At 42.3% G+C, this 18,629-nt stretch overlaps 1 protein-coding gene across 1 annotated transcript; it reads right to left on the minus strand.

Annotated features, from left to right (window-relative positions):
- Positions 1-9,233: 9,233 nt before the first annotated feature.
- Positions 9,234-16,525, minus strand: LOC311578398 (uncharacterized protein; the record flags this gene model as incomplete). The annotated part of the gene is made up of 3 exons (XM_084748222.1): positions 9,234-9,830; positions 12,436-12,520; positions 16,408-16,525. 3 exons carry the CDS (start codon positions 16,523-16,525, stop codon positions 9,548-9,550), a joined length of 486 nt encoding a protein of 161 aa, XP_084604348.1. The 3' UTR covers positions 9,234-9,547.
- Between the last annotated feature and the right edge of the window lie 2,104 nt (positions 16,526-18,629).

Raw genomic sequence — 18,629 nt, forward strand, 5'->3', positions numbered from 1 at the left:
GATGACATCATTTAACCAGAACGAATGTATAATGACTTATGTATATATAGTAATTACTGTACAGCATTGTGCCATAGGCTAATTAAATATATCCTGGTCTTTCTGTGTAGTTATTTGGGTATAAAGCTGATTAAGGAGTACTGGTAATTTCACTAAAATAATAATTCATATATATACACATTTAAATATATTAGTAGTATCAGAAAACCAATTAGTATGCTCTTCCCTGGGAAAAAAAAACTATTTCCCTCACTCCCAGCATTCCTTTGTTTTCTGTAGTTCTTTGTGTAGGGTTGAGGCCCCATGCACATTCCCTTATGCACTTAAATGTGTCAAATATGTCTACTAGTGTTGTCTTTGTTCATCTCATGTTCAGGTAGCTATGCTGGTAAGACCTGAAAATATCCATACAAGTAACATTATGCATGCTGAGCAGATTGTACTTATGTGTGCTACACACATACAAAGTACATGTAACAACAATAATGAAAAAAGGGGCCATGAATTTGAAAAGGGGAAAGGGATGGTATAAGAGACGGTTTGGAGGGAGGAAAATGTTGAATGACTATTAATATTGAATCTTAAATTATTATTTTAGTGAAATCAGCAGTACTCCTTGACAGCTTTATACCCAAATAACCACCCAGAGAGACCAGGATCTATTTAAGTAGCCTATCGCACAATGCTGTGCAATAATTACTCCACCCTAAGCCTCCACGCTAGGATAGCTTCTTCCCATTCAGATTTCCCACATTATACTTGCTTTTAAATCATCTCTTAGGCCCAGTTCATTTCTCTTGATGTTGCCTGGTCTTCTCCTTATAGCTCCATCCTCTTCTTCCTTCTCTTTCTCCTCCCCTCACTCGATCAGGATGTCCCACCCTATTCTCTGTTATTGCTCAGCATTGGCTAGTTTGTTTTTATTGACAACACAGAGAACAAATGGTGATATGTTTACACAAATCTGGAACTGGGGATACTTAGAATAAACATCACAATGCAATCTCTGGATTGATCCAGAGAGTGGGGTGGAGAAATCAGCATTTGATTGAGCAAGGGTAAACACAGTACACAAGAACATTATGCCAATAGGAAAGGGAAGGGGGAAATTCTGTAATAATATCAAGGGGCATGTCCCAGGAAAGCCTTCACTTACCAGGAAACTGGGACAGAGGGGAGGACATCCTATTGGGACTCTAGATGAGAGAAGCATGGGAGAATAGCAAAGTAGAAGGATCCAGAGGGTCCTAGAAACCTACAAATAGAACATTATAATAGGCAGATTTGTGCCCAGGGGTCCCGCTCAAACTAAGGCACCAGCCAAGGACAATACAGGCCGTAAACTTTAAACCCCTACCCAGATCTAGCCAATGGGCAGAACATTCTCCACAGTTGAGTGGAGAGTGGGGTATGACTTTCACACGAACTCTGGTGCCTCATATTTGACCATATCCCCTGGAGGGGGAGACCTGGTGGCAGTCAGAGGAAGGACAGCAGGTTACCAAGAAGAGACTTGATACCCTATGAGCATATACAGGGGGAGGTAATCCCCCTCAGGAACAGTCATGGGGGAGGGGAATAAGGGGAAAATGGGAGGGAGGGAAGAATGGGAGGATACAAGGGATGGGATAACCATTGAGATGTAACAAGAATAAATTAATAAAATTTTAAAAAAGAAAAAATTTTTAAAAAGAAAATCTAAAAAAAAAAATCTCAAAAAATAAAATACATAATTTTAAAACAGAAAACTGAAGGAGAGTTAAATCTGTTTTTGTTATGATCCTAAGTGTGGGATGGAGAACGGTCTCGTGAGGGAACAGGTGAGGTTAATCCACTAGAAGGCAAACCACCTCGTGTGGAAGCTTGATTGTTGCCAGCTGAAAAGATCTTATGAACAAACTCTGGGAGGAGATATATAAATGAGCCCAAAACTGGAGGCGGGGCCTTTGGAGACTTGGGATAGTTTTGGCTGTTCATCGATCGAGCTCAGCTTCAAGAAGCTGCTAGAGAGAACCCCTAGAGGGAAGGCTTTGGGGCTCCTGGCTCCTGCTGAGGTTCCAGGTTCTGGTTACTCCAGGTTCCAGCAGAAGAAATCCTGCTAGCAATGCCAGGAGAATTGTTCCTTGGAACTGATATCCTTACGGTTTTGTTATTCTTTAATCCTCTTTTTCTATTGTTTCGGTTAGTTGGGTTATAAGGGACATGCGCTCAGTTAATAAGTTCGTAGTAAAATATATTTGTGAAGAAAACTGAACCTACGGAAAACATCCTAACAGTAAGTAAAAAAGTGGATGAGATGAGTTGTTGCAATGAAGGGAATCCAGTCTTGACATAGTACTTAGACCTGTGACACATCAACTATAAAAAGGGTTAGTTCTCTGAGTTGAAAGTCCTCAGCTAGTGCATACAACAAGAACTTCTTCACTCCTTTATTATAAATGTGCATTTAGATGCTGTTAGATAGTAGATCAGAGCTGAAACTTGGTCTGAGAATGCTAACATGGACCCCATTACAACCTGTCAGTGATGATCAGAAAAGGAACGCGGTTTTCCCCAAGTCAGTCTCACAGTCTGTTCACTGTGTCAACAGGTGAGCCTGAGGGTCACTTACTCAGTCTTCACGTATGAATGTCAGCAACTTCTTTTCCCTGAGACACGGGGTAAAAAGTATGCAACACAAAGGCCACTTGAGACCCTTGAAACAACCTTAACCCTCATCGTCATACTGCAGCTGAGGTAGAAAATCATGACCAGATACAACAGCTATTTTAAAGACATAAAAATGTAGGGACTGTTAATCTCGTCTATGTCCCTGTACTTAAGTCCTATGTACAGAAGATGGCGGAAGACAGACAACAATGGACGAGCCCATGGCCTAGCAATAGCAGTGCATGTGCTGTGTGGCTTAAAACAAATTCTTGATGTCTAGACTGAGAAGTAGAAAGTGGACTGGCAGAGGAATGTCTTAAACTACCCAAGCAAGGAGAGGCAGAGGTACAGCCACTGCCGTCATACGCATTCACTGCCTAAACTCAGGGCAGTGTTACGTCTCCTCTCCATCATAGCATGTCTCAGTGGCCTCTGAACCTCCGGACACCTACAGAACTCTACATTGTCCCATGATATCAACGGGATCATTTTGGTCCGATCTAATGAAGAAGAAGCTGAATATTCTGGACATCTCCCGGAGACGCAGGGAAATCTGACAGAGACTTTGGGGGTGTTCAACCCAGGTGCTGTGTTTTGTGTGTGTGCTAATTTTCTACTATTGGTAATATGAACAGACAGTGCTATCATTATTGAAAACCAAATCACCAAAATATTGATGATAACAAAATAATCTAAACTTTACAGAAACTGAAATGAAGATACAAGAGCATACGCTACAAACGTGTCCTTTTAAGGGGGCAGGAAATACAAGATGAATATCTGTAGCATGGCAACCCTCATATAGAAGGGAAAAATGTGTTCAGTGTCAGCAATATTTAAGGTTAGGGCAGTGAGTGTCTGGGGATGTGTGGTCCCTGGAGTACACACAGTACTAAGTAAACAAGTCTATGCAGGAAATAATTGGAGAACATGTTGTGAGGATAGAGTTATTGAGGGCAGGGACCGAAGCCAGTAGAGAATGCTATAATGAACTGGGCAGATTTGCATGTGGCAGGGTTCCAAGCAACTCATGATCTATGGGACACTGGGAGGATTTTTTTTTTGCATTCAAGGGCAAAGGAGCAAGTACTCACCCACCCTCTCCCTGCTTGGGTGCTCTGCCCCAGGGACTTCTACCTAAGCTTCATCTTTAGTCAAAGAGTGTCATTAGGGAGTGAGTTTCATGCCTGGGGACCATAAAACCCCCGTTGCATATTAGGAGGGGGGATACAGAAGATACAAAGCTAGCATCTCAGAAGTCAACTGCCAGAGTCTGTTCATTGTGTATAGAGGAAATAAAAATAAAATACTGGCAGACGAGAGCAACCATTGGAGCAGAAGACATGGCAGACTACTATTTATACACTTGAAAATTCAGATTTATTTGTGAATGGCAAATGTTCCCGATTTGAAAACATGGCAAAGAACAAATTGTTCAATGGCATGAAGGAAGAGTATAAAGATTCCAGAGAAGATTCACGCTAGTGCACATTTTAAAGGTAGCAAGAAGGCAGGAGTGCAGGCAGCATGAGTGATGTCCCAACTAATGTCAATTGTATTGGGGGCTTTAGGGTAGGCTGTGCAGGATTCATCTCACGGGAGTGGTGGTTGATGAAGAACAAGTGACTGGGTGAGAGTGCTCAGCATCAAGGACCACCAGAACTCCAGCATGCTGGTGGCAGGAGGTGGGCAGCCAGCCTTGGTCACAGCGGTGAGACTCAACCATAGTTGACCTTGGTTTTACAGGTTGGAGCTTCTAGACTGGCTTTGTAGAAGGTGGATTGGAAGGTTTGGGAGTCTCCCTGCCCACATCAGCTTTTACACCCTCATGGGGCACTGTTTTCCTCACATGCAGCATTCTTTCCTTGTTACTGTTTGTGTTAACAAACAAATTGTAAAATTAGGTAAGGTTCTTTTCCAGAATAAATGCTCAAGGCGGGTGGGAAAAACACTGCGCAATGAACCTTTTTGCCATGAAGATTCATGGTAAATGCTGGATAAACAATATCCCAAGCAGCTTTTGTGTTTACATGTCCTTCCAGAGTTCTCAACAGGCTAGAGAAGCCACCAAAACAAATAAACAAAACCACTGAGATTGATTGGAACATGACACAGAATGCCCCGCTGAAACTATCCAACTCATGTTTGATTGCTCCCTATTCCCTGTAACTCTCCATCTATGGGATAGGACCCTCTAATATGGACTCAGAGGGACCTGTATTCGTTTCTGCCACAGACAGAATTCTGCCTAAAAATGGACAAGTTTAGATGCACATAGAGTCAACAGCCAAACTCTGCCAAGACAGGGTAAGCAAGTCCTCAATAGTTCCTGCCTCACAAATATGTCTGTCAGATATATTGGGCCAGAAGGCTTAAGATGATGCTCCAACGTTATAGAGAGTGTTAGGTGACTGCCCAGGCAGTAAACTGTCTCAGTCTTTTTTTTTTTTTTTAAATTTTGGAAGCTGCTAACCTGCACTCTGGGTTCACTCAGGCATTTAAGTTGTATTCCTTCTCAAGTCTCTGATGGGTTTGAAGACTAGATAGTTTAGTCTTTCAATTAAGCTTAGGAGGTTAGGGGTTAAGATGTTTTTAGATCAAGATAGATGTTTTAAGTTAATAGAGGTGAGATATGATAGATATTAATCTCCATTCAAAAATTTAAACCCAAGAAGATAGGAAAGATGTTTACTTCAAGTTTGTCCAATATAAATAGCCAAATCACTATGAATGTAACATTTATATAATTCCTGATTGTCTTATGGTTCTTCCTGCTGTATGTAGTTTATTTTAGTCATGTGTAATAATATAAATGTATATGTTAGAAAAGAAACATAATAAAAATATTTTAAAGAGAAGGGACCTGTACTAATATGTGCATTAACATCAACAATCACACATGTATGAATGAAAATTGTGTGAGATAATGAAACATCAAAACCTACCTTGATTTACAAAACTCCTCCAACTGGTACAAACATCAACATCTTTTTCCAAATAGCCAAATTTATTTAAATAACCATAATATCTCCAGTTTTCAAAACATGGGAAAGGATGAATTGTGTCATGAGGACAATAAGAGAGCTCTCAGTGTATGGAGAAACATTCAGGGATGCCTACATTTTAGAGATGGGAAAAGAAGTGTAGGGCAGCGTATGTTTTGGACAAAACCAGTATCATCTGGGACAGACGATTTGGAATAGCTTTTCAGGACTTCATAAGCTGTTGACGGATATCATTATATTTGTTGAGTTATATGAGAGGAGTGGGTGAAAACCTTCAGATGCATTAAGTAGGAGAGCAGGCTGGCCAGAATAGGTGTGTCTATGGTAGATGTTCTTGCAACAGGTGCTCTAACAGCAGCCAGAATGGCAGCAGTTGGGCCCACAGCAGCAGGGACGGCAGCAGGTGGTCCTGCAGCAGGTGGTCTGGCAGCAACAGGGTTGGCAGCTGCATGGCTTGCAGCAGCATGGGCCACAACAGCACTTCATGGTGTCAGAGGCTGGAGGGTTGGTCTGAGTTTCTAAGAAGATGGGGTGGATGATTTGGAAGCCTCCATGCCCAGATGTGCTTTTATACCCTGCTGAAGAGACTCTGTCCTAACGCGCAGCATTCCTGGTGGTTAGTAATTTAATTATCAAGTGATGCGAGGATTTGCATGAATCAATATTCAAGGTGAATGCAAATCATTTCTTCTTACTCGTGATGTGTTAGCAAGCAATGGCAATGGCCACTGAGGCTTATGGGAAGTGCTTTCTTGGAAGTTTGCTTCCAAGAGAGAAGTCAGCTGATGTTCTCTGGTATTGAGCCATAACTTGCCTCCTTTCCAGAATGTTGGGTCTCATTAGTCTGATGGCTCAGATATAATGTATCAGGTACATATACAGAGTGTATATGTGCAAGTTATTGGCATAACAACACAGTGGCCTTCAAGATCTTGCCCAGTCCTGTTTGGCTGCTGTTAATGAAAATACTGTGCAATGTAGCTATGGTGGGGTCATGGTAATGACAAGATTGTTGAGAACTAAAATCCATGTGAGACCTGTTAACAAAGAGAATTTCTCCCCATTAAAGCTGAAGGAACATGACTGGCTAGGGCAGATGACTACAGATAATCATTTCACCTCTCATACATAAATAACATACAGTATGCGTGCTTACACCAGATGTTCAGTCTGTGGCATGAATGTAAAAACAAAAACAACAAAGCAAGCCCCGTGGATCCTTCATCAGTGAGTGGACCAGCTATATCTATAGGGTGTCCCTCTTGAAGAAGTATACACCAGCAATTTTCTCTCAAGCATGTGCAACACCTCCTCTAATTCACCCATTTGAAGTGTGAAATCTCTTCTTGGTAACCTGCTGTCCTTCCTCTGGGTGCCACCAGGACTCTAACCACAGATAGCTAAAGGGTATTGGATCAAGGAACGGTCCTTAGCACATGGTTTCCCTTAGGTCTCTGAAATCAGAAGCTAGAGAGCCATGTGTAAGATGCACTTGCTGAGGAAGATATGGCAGGCAAATATGTTAAAAAATATTAGGTTTGTCTTATGCTGAAGAGTCCAGCCAAGGGAAACTAGGACACTTTCTGTGGACGACAGTGTCTGCTGCCAAGGAATAAACACTGGATCTCTAAGGACTTGTCCTTCCTCAAGAGCATTAACCAGATTCTTACCTTAGCACTAGATGATGCTCTGTCTCTGGAATTACCTGCCTGCTTTGTTCTGAAATCAGCTACTCAGCTTCATTAAACAAAATCTCTCCCGTGCTGGAACTCAATAGTAAAAAGACCAAAGTACAGACAAGTTGCATGGAGTGGAAAATATTTCCATGATACCTAATAGTCCCCCTTAAGTGCTGCATAAAAACCTGGGTGATTCAGCAGTGTAGTGACTTCCATTTGATTCATTGGGAATGGGTGTCCAGACAGTATAGGTTTGAGTGTGGGAGCATGGGCTGAATACATTAAACTTCCGGCTGCTCTTCTTGAGCATGCAAGTTCTGCTCACAGAGCATTTATCTGTTTCTTTAGTTAGCCATCAAGTTCTCTAGACCCTTAAATATGGAATATATGAATGTCTGTATTCACTTCTGAAAAGACACACACACACACACACACACACAAATCCATTTTCAAAAAGAAGATACAGCACCATTTGTGGCAGGTTGGAGTGTCTCTCCCTAAAGTACAACACTCTAATACCGGAAATTAATGTGTCCAATGATAAAGGACAATACTGAGCCACTCTTTCCCTGATACACCATGTATATAGGGGTTCTATGGATGTGGATGTTTTGGATTCCATGAGAAGAGTATCTACCTGTGTTCGGATTGTAGCCCCTGAAAGGATATACCCCTTGTTGTCTTAATACAGGTGTTGGGTGATTAGAGGGACAGTGTTTAAAATACATTGATGAATAAAGCAAAGCATTCAATGGGGAAAGGGCCTATTGTGCCATTTGAATTTATATTCTAATATGACTATTCCTAATTAAGAAGAAGGTAGTGAAAACAAGTAGGTGAAATTGTATTGTGCACACATTGATGAGAGAAATATGGTCCATGTTCTTCCACCACAAGAGTTGACAGAAAAGTCACAGGTGACAAGTTGACATGGGGCTGCACAGCAATAAGTGCATTGTGTTGAATGGCAGCAATACAGAGATAAGGGGCGTGATATTGTGGCTCCTCATGATTTTTTGGGTCGTTGGCACTTGGTCTTAAGGAAAAAGGGTATAGAAGCTATGAATGGGGGCTTAGATTGCCTGCAAATTGGACTGAAAGACCAAAGGAGCTCCTCCAACAAGAGACCTCACATGTATTCAGTGTGAACAAATGTTATATTTTCGTGGGGGTGGGAGTAGGGATTCAATAGTATAGGTGTATATTACTGGTGAGGCTATGAATATCAGGGATGACTTATTTGCATTTGGCAGCAGGGTTCTATCATATGAATGGGAACACAGTGCCTTGTTATATTATAGGCTCATGGAAGATAACAATAACATAGTATTGAAGCACGGACACATGCAAGCACATCTCTATTCCCCAGATAAGACCTCGTCACCAAATCACCTAAGAGAATAAGTCATTTATTGAGAGATATGATTTCAGAGGATTAGAAGTTGTGTCCCTATCATTGTAGCAGTGGATGCAGGCAGCTGAGCATGGCTCTGGAGGAAGAACTGAGGCTGCAAATCTTAAGCTGACTCAATAAGGCTGGACACCAATTGAGAATGTCTTGTGCTTATGACAATCCAAAACCTGTCCCCGATGTATACCCAATTAGTGAGATTCCCTCCCCTTAATCATTCCCAGACATTTCTAGCATTTGAGATCAAGCCTTCCACATATGTCTGTTGTGACATGTTGTTCATTCAAACCGACAGATGTGGCATTATGGGAAGGGACGCAACAGCAACATTTGTAGTTCTAGAGCCAATACATTACAGTTTCCCATAAAAGGGTAACTAGAAAAAGAAGAAATGAAGATTCATGACACTCATAGCTGTGTGTTTGTTCCAAGATCACATTTATTTAATTAGCACTAAATTCCCACATCTCAAAACTATGGCAAAAGTCATAAGATTTCTTTGTTCCCAAATGAGAGTGCCCAGTGCAGAGACACATTCTGTGTTGTATAGAAATCAGAGATGGAAACTAAGTTGTGGGGCAACACATTTGTTGCACAAAAGAATAATAGTTAGAACAGACTCTTTGGAATAGCCTACTCGGTATGAACAAGAATTGACCTTCACGATATCTATTTGAGGCTTTAGGGCAGAGGAGTAGGGAAAGACACTCCACTCAAGATCATGAACAAGTAGAGCAGGCTGGTTTTAAGCAGGTGGATTCATGGCAGCTGGTCTTGCCCCAGTTTGTCTAGCATCATCCAGATTAGCAGCAGTTGGACCCACAGCAAGAAGGTTGACAGCAACAGGGGCGGCAGCAGGTGGTCCTGCAGCAGGTGGTCTGGCAGCAGCATGGCTGGCAGCAGCATGGCTGGCAACAGCATGGCTGGCAACAGCATGGGCTACAACCGCACTGCATGGTGTCAGAGGCTGGAGGGTTGGTCTGGGTTAGCAAGATGGTGGGGTGAATGGTTTGGAAGCCTCCATTCCCAGATGTGCTTTTATACCCAGCTGGGGAGACTCTGTCTTCACGTGCAGCATTCCTACCTCTTGATGGTTTGTTAGGCATTCAATTATCAAATCAGGTGAGAGTCTTTGCTTGACTCAATAGTCAACGTGAGTCTAAATCATGCCTTCCCAAAGTGATGTGTTTGCAGTCAATTCAATGGCAACTGAAACCTGTTGGAAGTGCTATAGGTGTTATTTTCGACCAATGGAGCACTCAGCTGATGTTCTCTGGGCTCATATCCCATGCTTTTGAGTGGGTTTTCTGGCATCTCTTGCCTCCCTTCAAGGGCGTCATGTGTTATTAGCCTTATGGCTCATACATAATGGGTCATGTGGGAACAGAAAGTATGAATAGGAAAGGTCATTGGTTTGATATCACAGAGGCCTTCAGAATCTTCCGTGTTCTGTATGGCTGTTCTTAATGCCAAAGCTGTGCGATGTAGCTCTGCTGGGCCAGTGGTTATGAAAAGACTGTGGAGAAACAGAATCCGATGAGACCTGTAACCCATTAGAATCTATCCCAACTGAAGTTGAAGGGACATGACAAGCTCCGGCAGATGACTACAGACATTCATTTCACTGGCTATTTGATTCATAAGAATCTCAGGTTACACGATATTTTTGGTCTATTGAGTGAAATGTAAAGCAAATAAATCACAAATAAAGTTCTCCAGACCTTTGGCCATTGAGAGGATGTGGTGTGTGTAGAAGTTGATCCTTCTGCACAAGTATAAACTGGCCATTTCCTATCAGTGATGTGTCACAGCTCCACTTAGGCCTCAAGTTCAAATGTGGCTTCAGGACTCTAACTTTAAGTTATCTAGAGAGCCTTTGACAAAGAAATGATCCTGAGCCCATGGTTTTCCTCCGTTCTATGAAACAAGGAGCTAGAGAGCCATGTGTAAGATGCACTTCCTGAGGAGGACGTTGCATGCAAATCACTTACAGAATATCAGGACTATCTTATATCTGTTATGCTGAAGATTCCAGCCAAGAGAAACTAGGACATATTCTGTGGACCGAAGTGTCTGCTGTCAAGGAATAAACACTGGATCTCTAAGGACTTGTCCTTCCTCAAGAGCATTAACCAGATTCTTACTTTAGCACTAGATGACGCTCTGTCTCTGGGACTGCCAGTTGCCTTTGTTCTGAAAACAGCTACTCAGGTTCATTAAATAAAGTCTCTCTAGTGCTGGAACTCAATAGTAAAAAGGTCAACGTACAGACAAGATGCAATGCATGGAAAGCTTTGCCATCTTAGCTAAACTCTCACCCTCAAAAGCTGTATTCCAACCTGGGTGATTCAACAGTGTAGTGGCATCCAGTTTGATCCTTTAGCAATGGGGGTTTGGACAGTATATGTTTAAGTGTGGGAGCATCAGTTAAACACATAAAACTTCATGCTGGCCTCCCTGAATATGCAAGTCCAGCCCACAGAACACATATTTGTTTCTTGAATCTCCCACCAAGTTCTTTAGACTCTTAGATATAGAATATATGAATGTCTATATTCACTTGTGTAAACACACAGACACACATACACACACATTGAAGAGAGAAATATGGCCCATGCTCTTCCACCACAGGAGTTGACAGAAAATTCAGAGCTGACAAATTGACATGAGGCTGCACAGCAATACGTGCACTGGCACCAATGGGCAGAAGAGGAGCATGGCATTGTGGCTCTCCACGGTTTCTTGGGTCATTGGCCACTGGTATTAAGGATCAAAGGGGTGGAAGCTATCAATGCAGGACTAGATTGCCAGCAACTCAGAGTGAAAGACCAAAGAAGATTCTTCAGGAAGAGATCTCAAATCTATTCCGTGTGAACAAAACTTATATCTTGTTTGCAGTGGGAGTGGGAATTTCAAGCACATCTCTATTCCACAGAGAAGAACTCATCACCAAATCACCGAAGAGAAGAAGTCATCTATTGCGAGATATGCTTTCAGAGAATTAGAAAGTGTGTCCCTATCATGGTGAGAGAGGATGGAGGCAGCTGAGGATGGCTCTGGAGGAAGAAATGAGGCTGCAAATTTTGACTTCCTCAATGAGGTGGGGCACCGATTGAGAAGGTCCTGTGCTTCTGACAATCCAAATCCTGCCTCAGGTGTATATCTAAATAGAGAGTTTCCCTTCTCTTAATCCTTCCCAAACAATTCCAGGGCTTGAGATCAAGGCTTCCCACATATGTCTGTTCTGTCACATGGTTCATTCACACTGACAGATTGGCATTGTTGGAAAGGATGCTACAGCTACAGCTGTACTTCTAGAGGAGATATATAACAGTTTCCCATATTATGGCAACTAGAAAAAGAAGAAATGAAGATTCATGACACTCGTAGCTGTGTATTTGCTTCAAAGTCACATTTATTTAAGTAGCACAAAATTCCCACATCTCAAAGTGATGGCAATGGTCACAAGGTTTCTTAGTTCCTAGATGAGATTGCTAAGTGTGGAGATGCATTCTGGGATGTATACATTTCAGAGATGGGAACTAAGCTGTGGGGCAACAGATTTGTTGCTCAAAGCATATTAGTTCGCCTTAACTAGTAGAGCAGTCCGGTCTTAAGCAGGTGGATCCATGGCAGCTGGTCTTGCCACAGTTTGTCTAGCATCATCCAGATTAGCAGCAATTGGACCCACAGCAGCAAGGTTGACAGCAACAGGGGCGGCAGCAGGTGGTCCTGCAGCAGGTGGTCTGGCAGCAGCATGGCTGGCAGCAGCATGGCTGGCAACAGCATGGGCTACAACCGCACTGCATGGTGTGAGAGGCTGGAGGGTTGGTCTGAGTTGTCAAGAAGGTGGGTTGAATGGTTTGGAAGCTTCCATTCCCAGATGTGCTTTTATACCCAGCCAAAAGGACTCTGTCCTCACGTGCAGCATTCCTACCTCTTGATGGTTTGTTAGGCATTCAATTATCAAATGAGGTGAGAGTCTTTGCCTGACTCAATAGTCAATATGAGTCTACATCATGCCTTCCCAATGTGATGTGTTTACAGTCAATTCAGTGGCAACTGAAACCTGTTGGAAGTGCTTTAGGGTGTTATTTTCTACCAACACAGCACTCAGCTGATGTTCTCTGGAATCTTATCCTTTGCTTTTGAGTGGGTTTGTGGCATACCTTGCCTTCCTTCAGGAGTCACAGGTCTCCTTAGTCTTTTGCCTCACATATAATGGGTCATGTGGGTATAGAGAGTATGTATGGGAAAGGCCCTTGGCTTGAATCACAGAGGCCTTCAGAACTTTCCCCGTCCTGTATGGCTGCTCTTAGTGGCAAAGCTGTGTGTTGTAGCTCTGCTGGGCTGGTGGTTATGGAAAGACTGTGGAGAAACAGATTCCAATGAGACCTGTAACCCATGAGAATTTATCTCACTTGAAATTGAAAGGACATGAGACGCTCAGGCTGATGACTACAGACATTCATTCCGCTGCCAATTTGAATCATATAGAATCTTGGCGTATACTAGGTTTTTTGTTTTGTTTTGTTTTTTGTTTTTGTTTTTTTTTGTAAGTTGAGTGAAATGTAAAACAAATAAATCACATATGAAGCCCTCCAAACCCTTGATTATTGAGGGGACATGGTTTGCGTAGAAGCTGATCCTTCTGCACAAGTATAAACTGGCCATTTCCGCTCAAGGATGTGTCACATCTACTCTCAGCCCTTCATTTCAAATGTAGAATCAGGACTCTAACTTTAAGTTATCTAGAGAGTCTTGTGCAGAGAAATGATCCTGAGTCCATGGTTTTCCTCAGTCTATGAAACAAGGAGCTAGAGAGCCATGTGTAAGATGCACTTGATGAGGAAGACATGGTGCGCAAATATGTTACAGAATGTCAGGAATATCTTATGTCTGTTATGCTGAAAAATCCAATCAAGGGAAACTAGGACATTTTCAAGGACTGCAGTGTCTGCTGTCAAGGAATAAAGACTGGATCTCTAAGGACTTGTCCTTCCCCAAGAGCATTAACCAGATTCCAACTTTAGCACTAGAGGATGCTCTATCTCTGGGACTGCCAGTCTGCTTTGCTCTGAAATCAGCTACTCAGCTTCATTAAATAAAGTGTCATCAGTGCTGCAGCTCAATATTCAAAAGGACAAAGTACAGACAAGTTGCATGAAGTGGAAAATCTTGCCACGGTACCTAATTGTGCCCCTCAAATGCTGCATTTCAACCCAGGAGATTCAAAAGTGTAATGACATCCAGTTTGATCCTTTAGTAATGGGGGTTTCAACATTTTGTGTTTAAATGTGGCAGCATGGGTTGAACACGTTAAACTTGTGGTGGTCTCCATAAACATGCAAGTCCTGCACAAAGAACACATATCTGGTCAAATGTGAGGCACCAGAGTATGTGAGAAAGCCATATCCCACTCTCCACTCAAGTGTGGAGACTGTTCTGATCATTGGCTAGATCTGGGTAGGGGTTTAAATTTTACCACCTGTATTGTCCTTGGCTGGTGCCTTAGTTTGAGTGGGACCCCTGGGCCCAAATCTGCCTTTCATAATGTTCTACTTGTAGCTTTTTAGGGCCCTCTGGATCCTTCTACTTTGCTATTCTCCCATGCTTCTCTCATCTAGAGTCCCAATAGGATGTCCCCTGGAGGGGGAGACCTGGTGGCACTCAGTGGAAGGACAGCAGGTTACCTAGAATGGACTTGATACCCTATGAGCATATACAGTGGGAGGTAATCCCCAACAGGAACAGTCATAGTGGAGGGGAATAAGGGGAAAATGGGAGGGAGGGAAGAATGGGAGGATACAAGGGATGGGATAACCATGAGATGTAACAAGAATAAATTAATAATAAAAAAGTATATGAAAAAAAGAAAAGAAAAAGGAATGACAAATCTGAAAAAAAAAGAACACATATCTGTTTCTTAACTCTACCACCAAGCTCTCAAGGCCCTTAAATATAGAATATATGAATGTCTATATTTACTAGTGTAAACGCACACACACATCCATTTTAAAGAAGAAGATACAGCATCATTTATGGCAGGTAGGAGTGCTTCTCCCTAAAGTACAACACTCTGAACTAGGATCTAATGTTTCCTATGATAAGGGACAGTACTGAGCCATACTTTCCCTAATCCACCCTGTACATAAAGGTTCTATGAATATGGATGTTGTGGTTTCCATGAGAGGAGTATCTACCTGTATTCATATTGTACCCCCTGAATGGATATATTGGGTGATTACAGGGACAACATTTGAAATTCGTGGACAAATAAAGAAAAGCCATTCAAAGGTGAAAGGGCCTATTCTGTCATTTGAATTCATATTCCTAATAAGACTATTCTTAACTAAGTAGGAAAAGGTAGTGAAAAGAAGTTGGTGAAACTCTATTGAGTACACACTGAAGAGAGAAATATGGCCCATGCTCTTCCACCACAGGTGTTGACAGAAAATTCACAGGTGAGAAGTTGACATGGGGCTGCACAGTAATCAGTGCACTGTGTTGAATGGCAGCAATACGCAGATGAAGAGCATGGCATTGTGGCTCTCCATGGTTTCTTGGGTCATTGGCCACTGGTCTTAAGGATCAAAGGAGTGGAAGGTATCAATGGAGGACTAGATTGCTGGCAACTCAGAGTGAAAGACCAAAGAGGATTCTTTAGGAAGATATCTCAAATCTATTCTGTGTGAACAAGTGTTGCTCAGGGTGGGAGTAGGGATTTCAAAGGATAGGTGTGTATTACAGGTGAGGCTATGAATTTCAGGGATGATTTGTTTGCATTTGGCAGCAGGGTCCTATCATATGAATGGGAACACAGTGCCTCATTGTAGTATAGGCTCATGGAAGGTAACGTTAGCAGAGAACAGAAGCATGAACTCCTACAAGCACACCTCTATTCCCCAGATGAGACCTCATCACCAAATAACCGAAGAGAAGTCATCTATTGAGAGATATGCTTTCAGAGGATTTGTAAGTGTGTCCCTATCATGGTGGCAGAGGATGGAGGCAGCTGAGCATGGCTCTGGAGGAAGAAATGAGGCTGCAAATCTTGGGCTTCCTCAATGAGGCAGGGCACCAATTGAGAAGGTCCTGTGCGTCTGTCAATCCAAACCCTGCCCCAGGTGTATATCTAATTAGAGAGATTCCCTTCTCTTAATCCTTCCCAGACAATTCCATGGCTTGAGATCATGGCTTCCCTCTTATGTTAGTTCTGCCACGTTGTTCTTTCAAACCAACAGATTGGTGTTGTGGGAAAGGATGCTACAGATACAGTTGTACTTCTAGAGGAGATATATAACAGTTTCCCATATTATGGCAACTAGAAAAAGAAGAAATGAAGACTCATGACACTCGTAGCTGTGTGTTTGTTCCAATGTCACATTTATTTAAGTAGCACAAAATCCCCACATCTCAAAGCGATGGCAAAAGTCACAAGGTTTCTTAGTTCCCAGGTGAGATTGCTCAGTGCAGAGATGCATTCTGGGATGTATACATTTCAGAGATGGGAACTAAGCTGTGGGGCAACAGATTTGTTGCCCAAAGCATATTAGTTCGCCTTAACTAGTAGAGCAGTCCGGTCTTAAGCAGGTGGATCCATGGCAGCTGGTCTTGCCACAGTTTGTCTAGCATCATCCAGATTAGCAGCAATTGGACCCACAGCAGCAAGGTTGGCAGCAACAGGGGCGGCAGCAGGTGGTCCTGCAGCAGGTGGTCTGGCAGCAACATGGCTGGCAGCAGCATGGCTGGCAGCAGCATGGGCTACAACTGCATTGCATGGTGTGAGAGGCTGGAGGGTTTGTCTGAGTTGTCAAGAAGGTGGGTTGAATGGTTTGGGAACCTCCTTTCCCAGATGTGCTTTTATACCCTGCTGAGGGGACTCTGTTCTCATGTGCAGCATTCCTACCTCTTGATGGTTTGCTAGGCATTAAATTATCAAATGAGGTGAGAGTCTTTGCCTGACTCAATAGTCAACGTGAGTCTAAATCATGCCTTCCCAATGTGATGTGTGTGCAGTCAATTCAATGGCAACTGAAACCTGTTGGAAGTGCTTTAGGGTGTTATTTTCTACCAATAGAGCACTCAGCTGGTGTTCTCTTGACTCACATCCTATGCGTTTGAGTGGGTTTGTGGCATATGTTGCCTTCATTCAGGAATGCCAGGTTTCATAGTCTAATTGGTCACACATAATGAATGGGCCATGTGGGTACAGAGATTATGAATGGGAAAGGCCATTGGGTTGATATCACAGAGGCCTCTTGAACCTTCCCTGTCCTGTATGGCTGTTCTTAGTGCATATGCCGCATGATGTAGCTCTGCTGGGCTGGTGGTTATGAAATCACTGTGGAGAAACAGAATACAGTGAGCCCTGTAACCCATGAAAATTTATCCCAATTGAAGATGAAGGGCCATGACAAGCTCGCACAGATGACTACAGACATTCATTTCGCTGCCTATTTGAATCATATAGAATCTTGGCATACACTAGTTTTTTTTTGTTTTTTGTTTTTTGTTTGTTTTGTTTTGTTTTGTTGATCAATTGAGTGAAATGTAAAACAAATAAATCACAAATCAAGCCTCCAAACCCTTGATCATTTAGGGGATGTTGTGTGTGTAGAAGTTAATCCTTCTGCACAAATATAAACTGGCCATTTCCTCTCAGGAATGTGCCACTTCTCCTCTTTGTCATCAATTTCAAATGTGACTTATGGACTCTAACTTTAAATTATCCAGAAATTTTTTGACTCAGAAATGATGCAGAGCTCATGATTTTCCTCTGTTCTGTTAAACTAGGAACTAGAGAGCTATGTATGTACTTGATGTACTTGATGAGGAAGACATCGAACGCAAATCACTTAGAGAATGTCAGGACTGTCTTATCTGTTATGCTGAAGATTCCAGCCAAGAGAAACTAGGACATATTCTGTGGACCGAAGTGTCTGCTGTCAAGGAATAAACACTGGATCTCTAAGGACTTGTCCTTCCTCAAGAGCATTAACCAGATTCTTACTTTAGCACTAGATGATGATCTGTCTCTGGGACTGCCAGTCCACTTTGTTCTGAAATCAGCTACTCAGTTTCTTTAAGTAAAATCTCTCCAGCGCTGGAGTTCAATAGTAAAAAGACAAAAGTACAGACAAGTTGCAATGCATGAAAAATCTTGCTATCTTATCTAACTGTCACCCTGACATGATCCATTCCAACCCGGGTGATTCAACAGTGTAGTGGCATCCAGTTTGATCCTTTAGCAATGGGGGTTTTGACAGCACGTGTTTAAGTGTGGGAGCATCAGTTAAACACATAAAACTTGATGCTGGCCTCCCTGAATATGCAAGTTCAGCCCACAGGACATATATCTATTTCTTGAATCTGCCTCCAAGTTCTTTAGACCCTTAAATATACAATATATGAATGTCTATATTCACTTGTGTAAACACACACACACACACATACAGACACTCACAAACACATACATTTTCAAAAGGAAGACACAGCACTATTTGTGGCAGTTGGAGTGCCTCTCCCTAAGGTGTGATACTCTGATAACATGTTTCCAATGATAAGGGACAGTACTGAGATACACTTCCCTAATCCACCCTGTAGATAAAGGTTCCCTGGACATGGATATTTTGATTTCGATGAGAGGAGTATCTACCAGTAATCAGCATATATCCCCTGAATGGATATATTCCTTTCTGTTTTACTACAAGTTGTGTTGGGTGATTACAGGGACAATGTTTAAAATATGTGGATAAATAAAGCAAAGCCATTCGATGGTGAAAGGGCCTGTTATGTCATTTGAATTCATATTCCTAATAAGACTATGTATAACCAAGAAGAAGAAGGTAGTGACATCAAGTTGGTGAAACTATATAGTGCCCA

Source organism: Acomys minous (assembly GCF_964271855.1).
Source record: "Acomys minous genome assembly, chromosome: 12".
Taxonomy (NCBI): Eukaryota; Metazoa; Chordata; class Mammalia; order Rodentia; family Muridae; genus Acomys; species Acomys minous.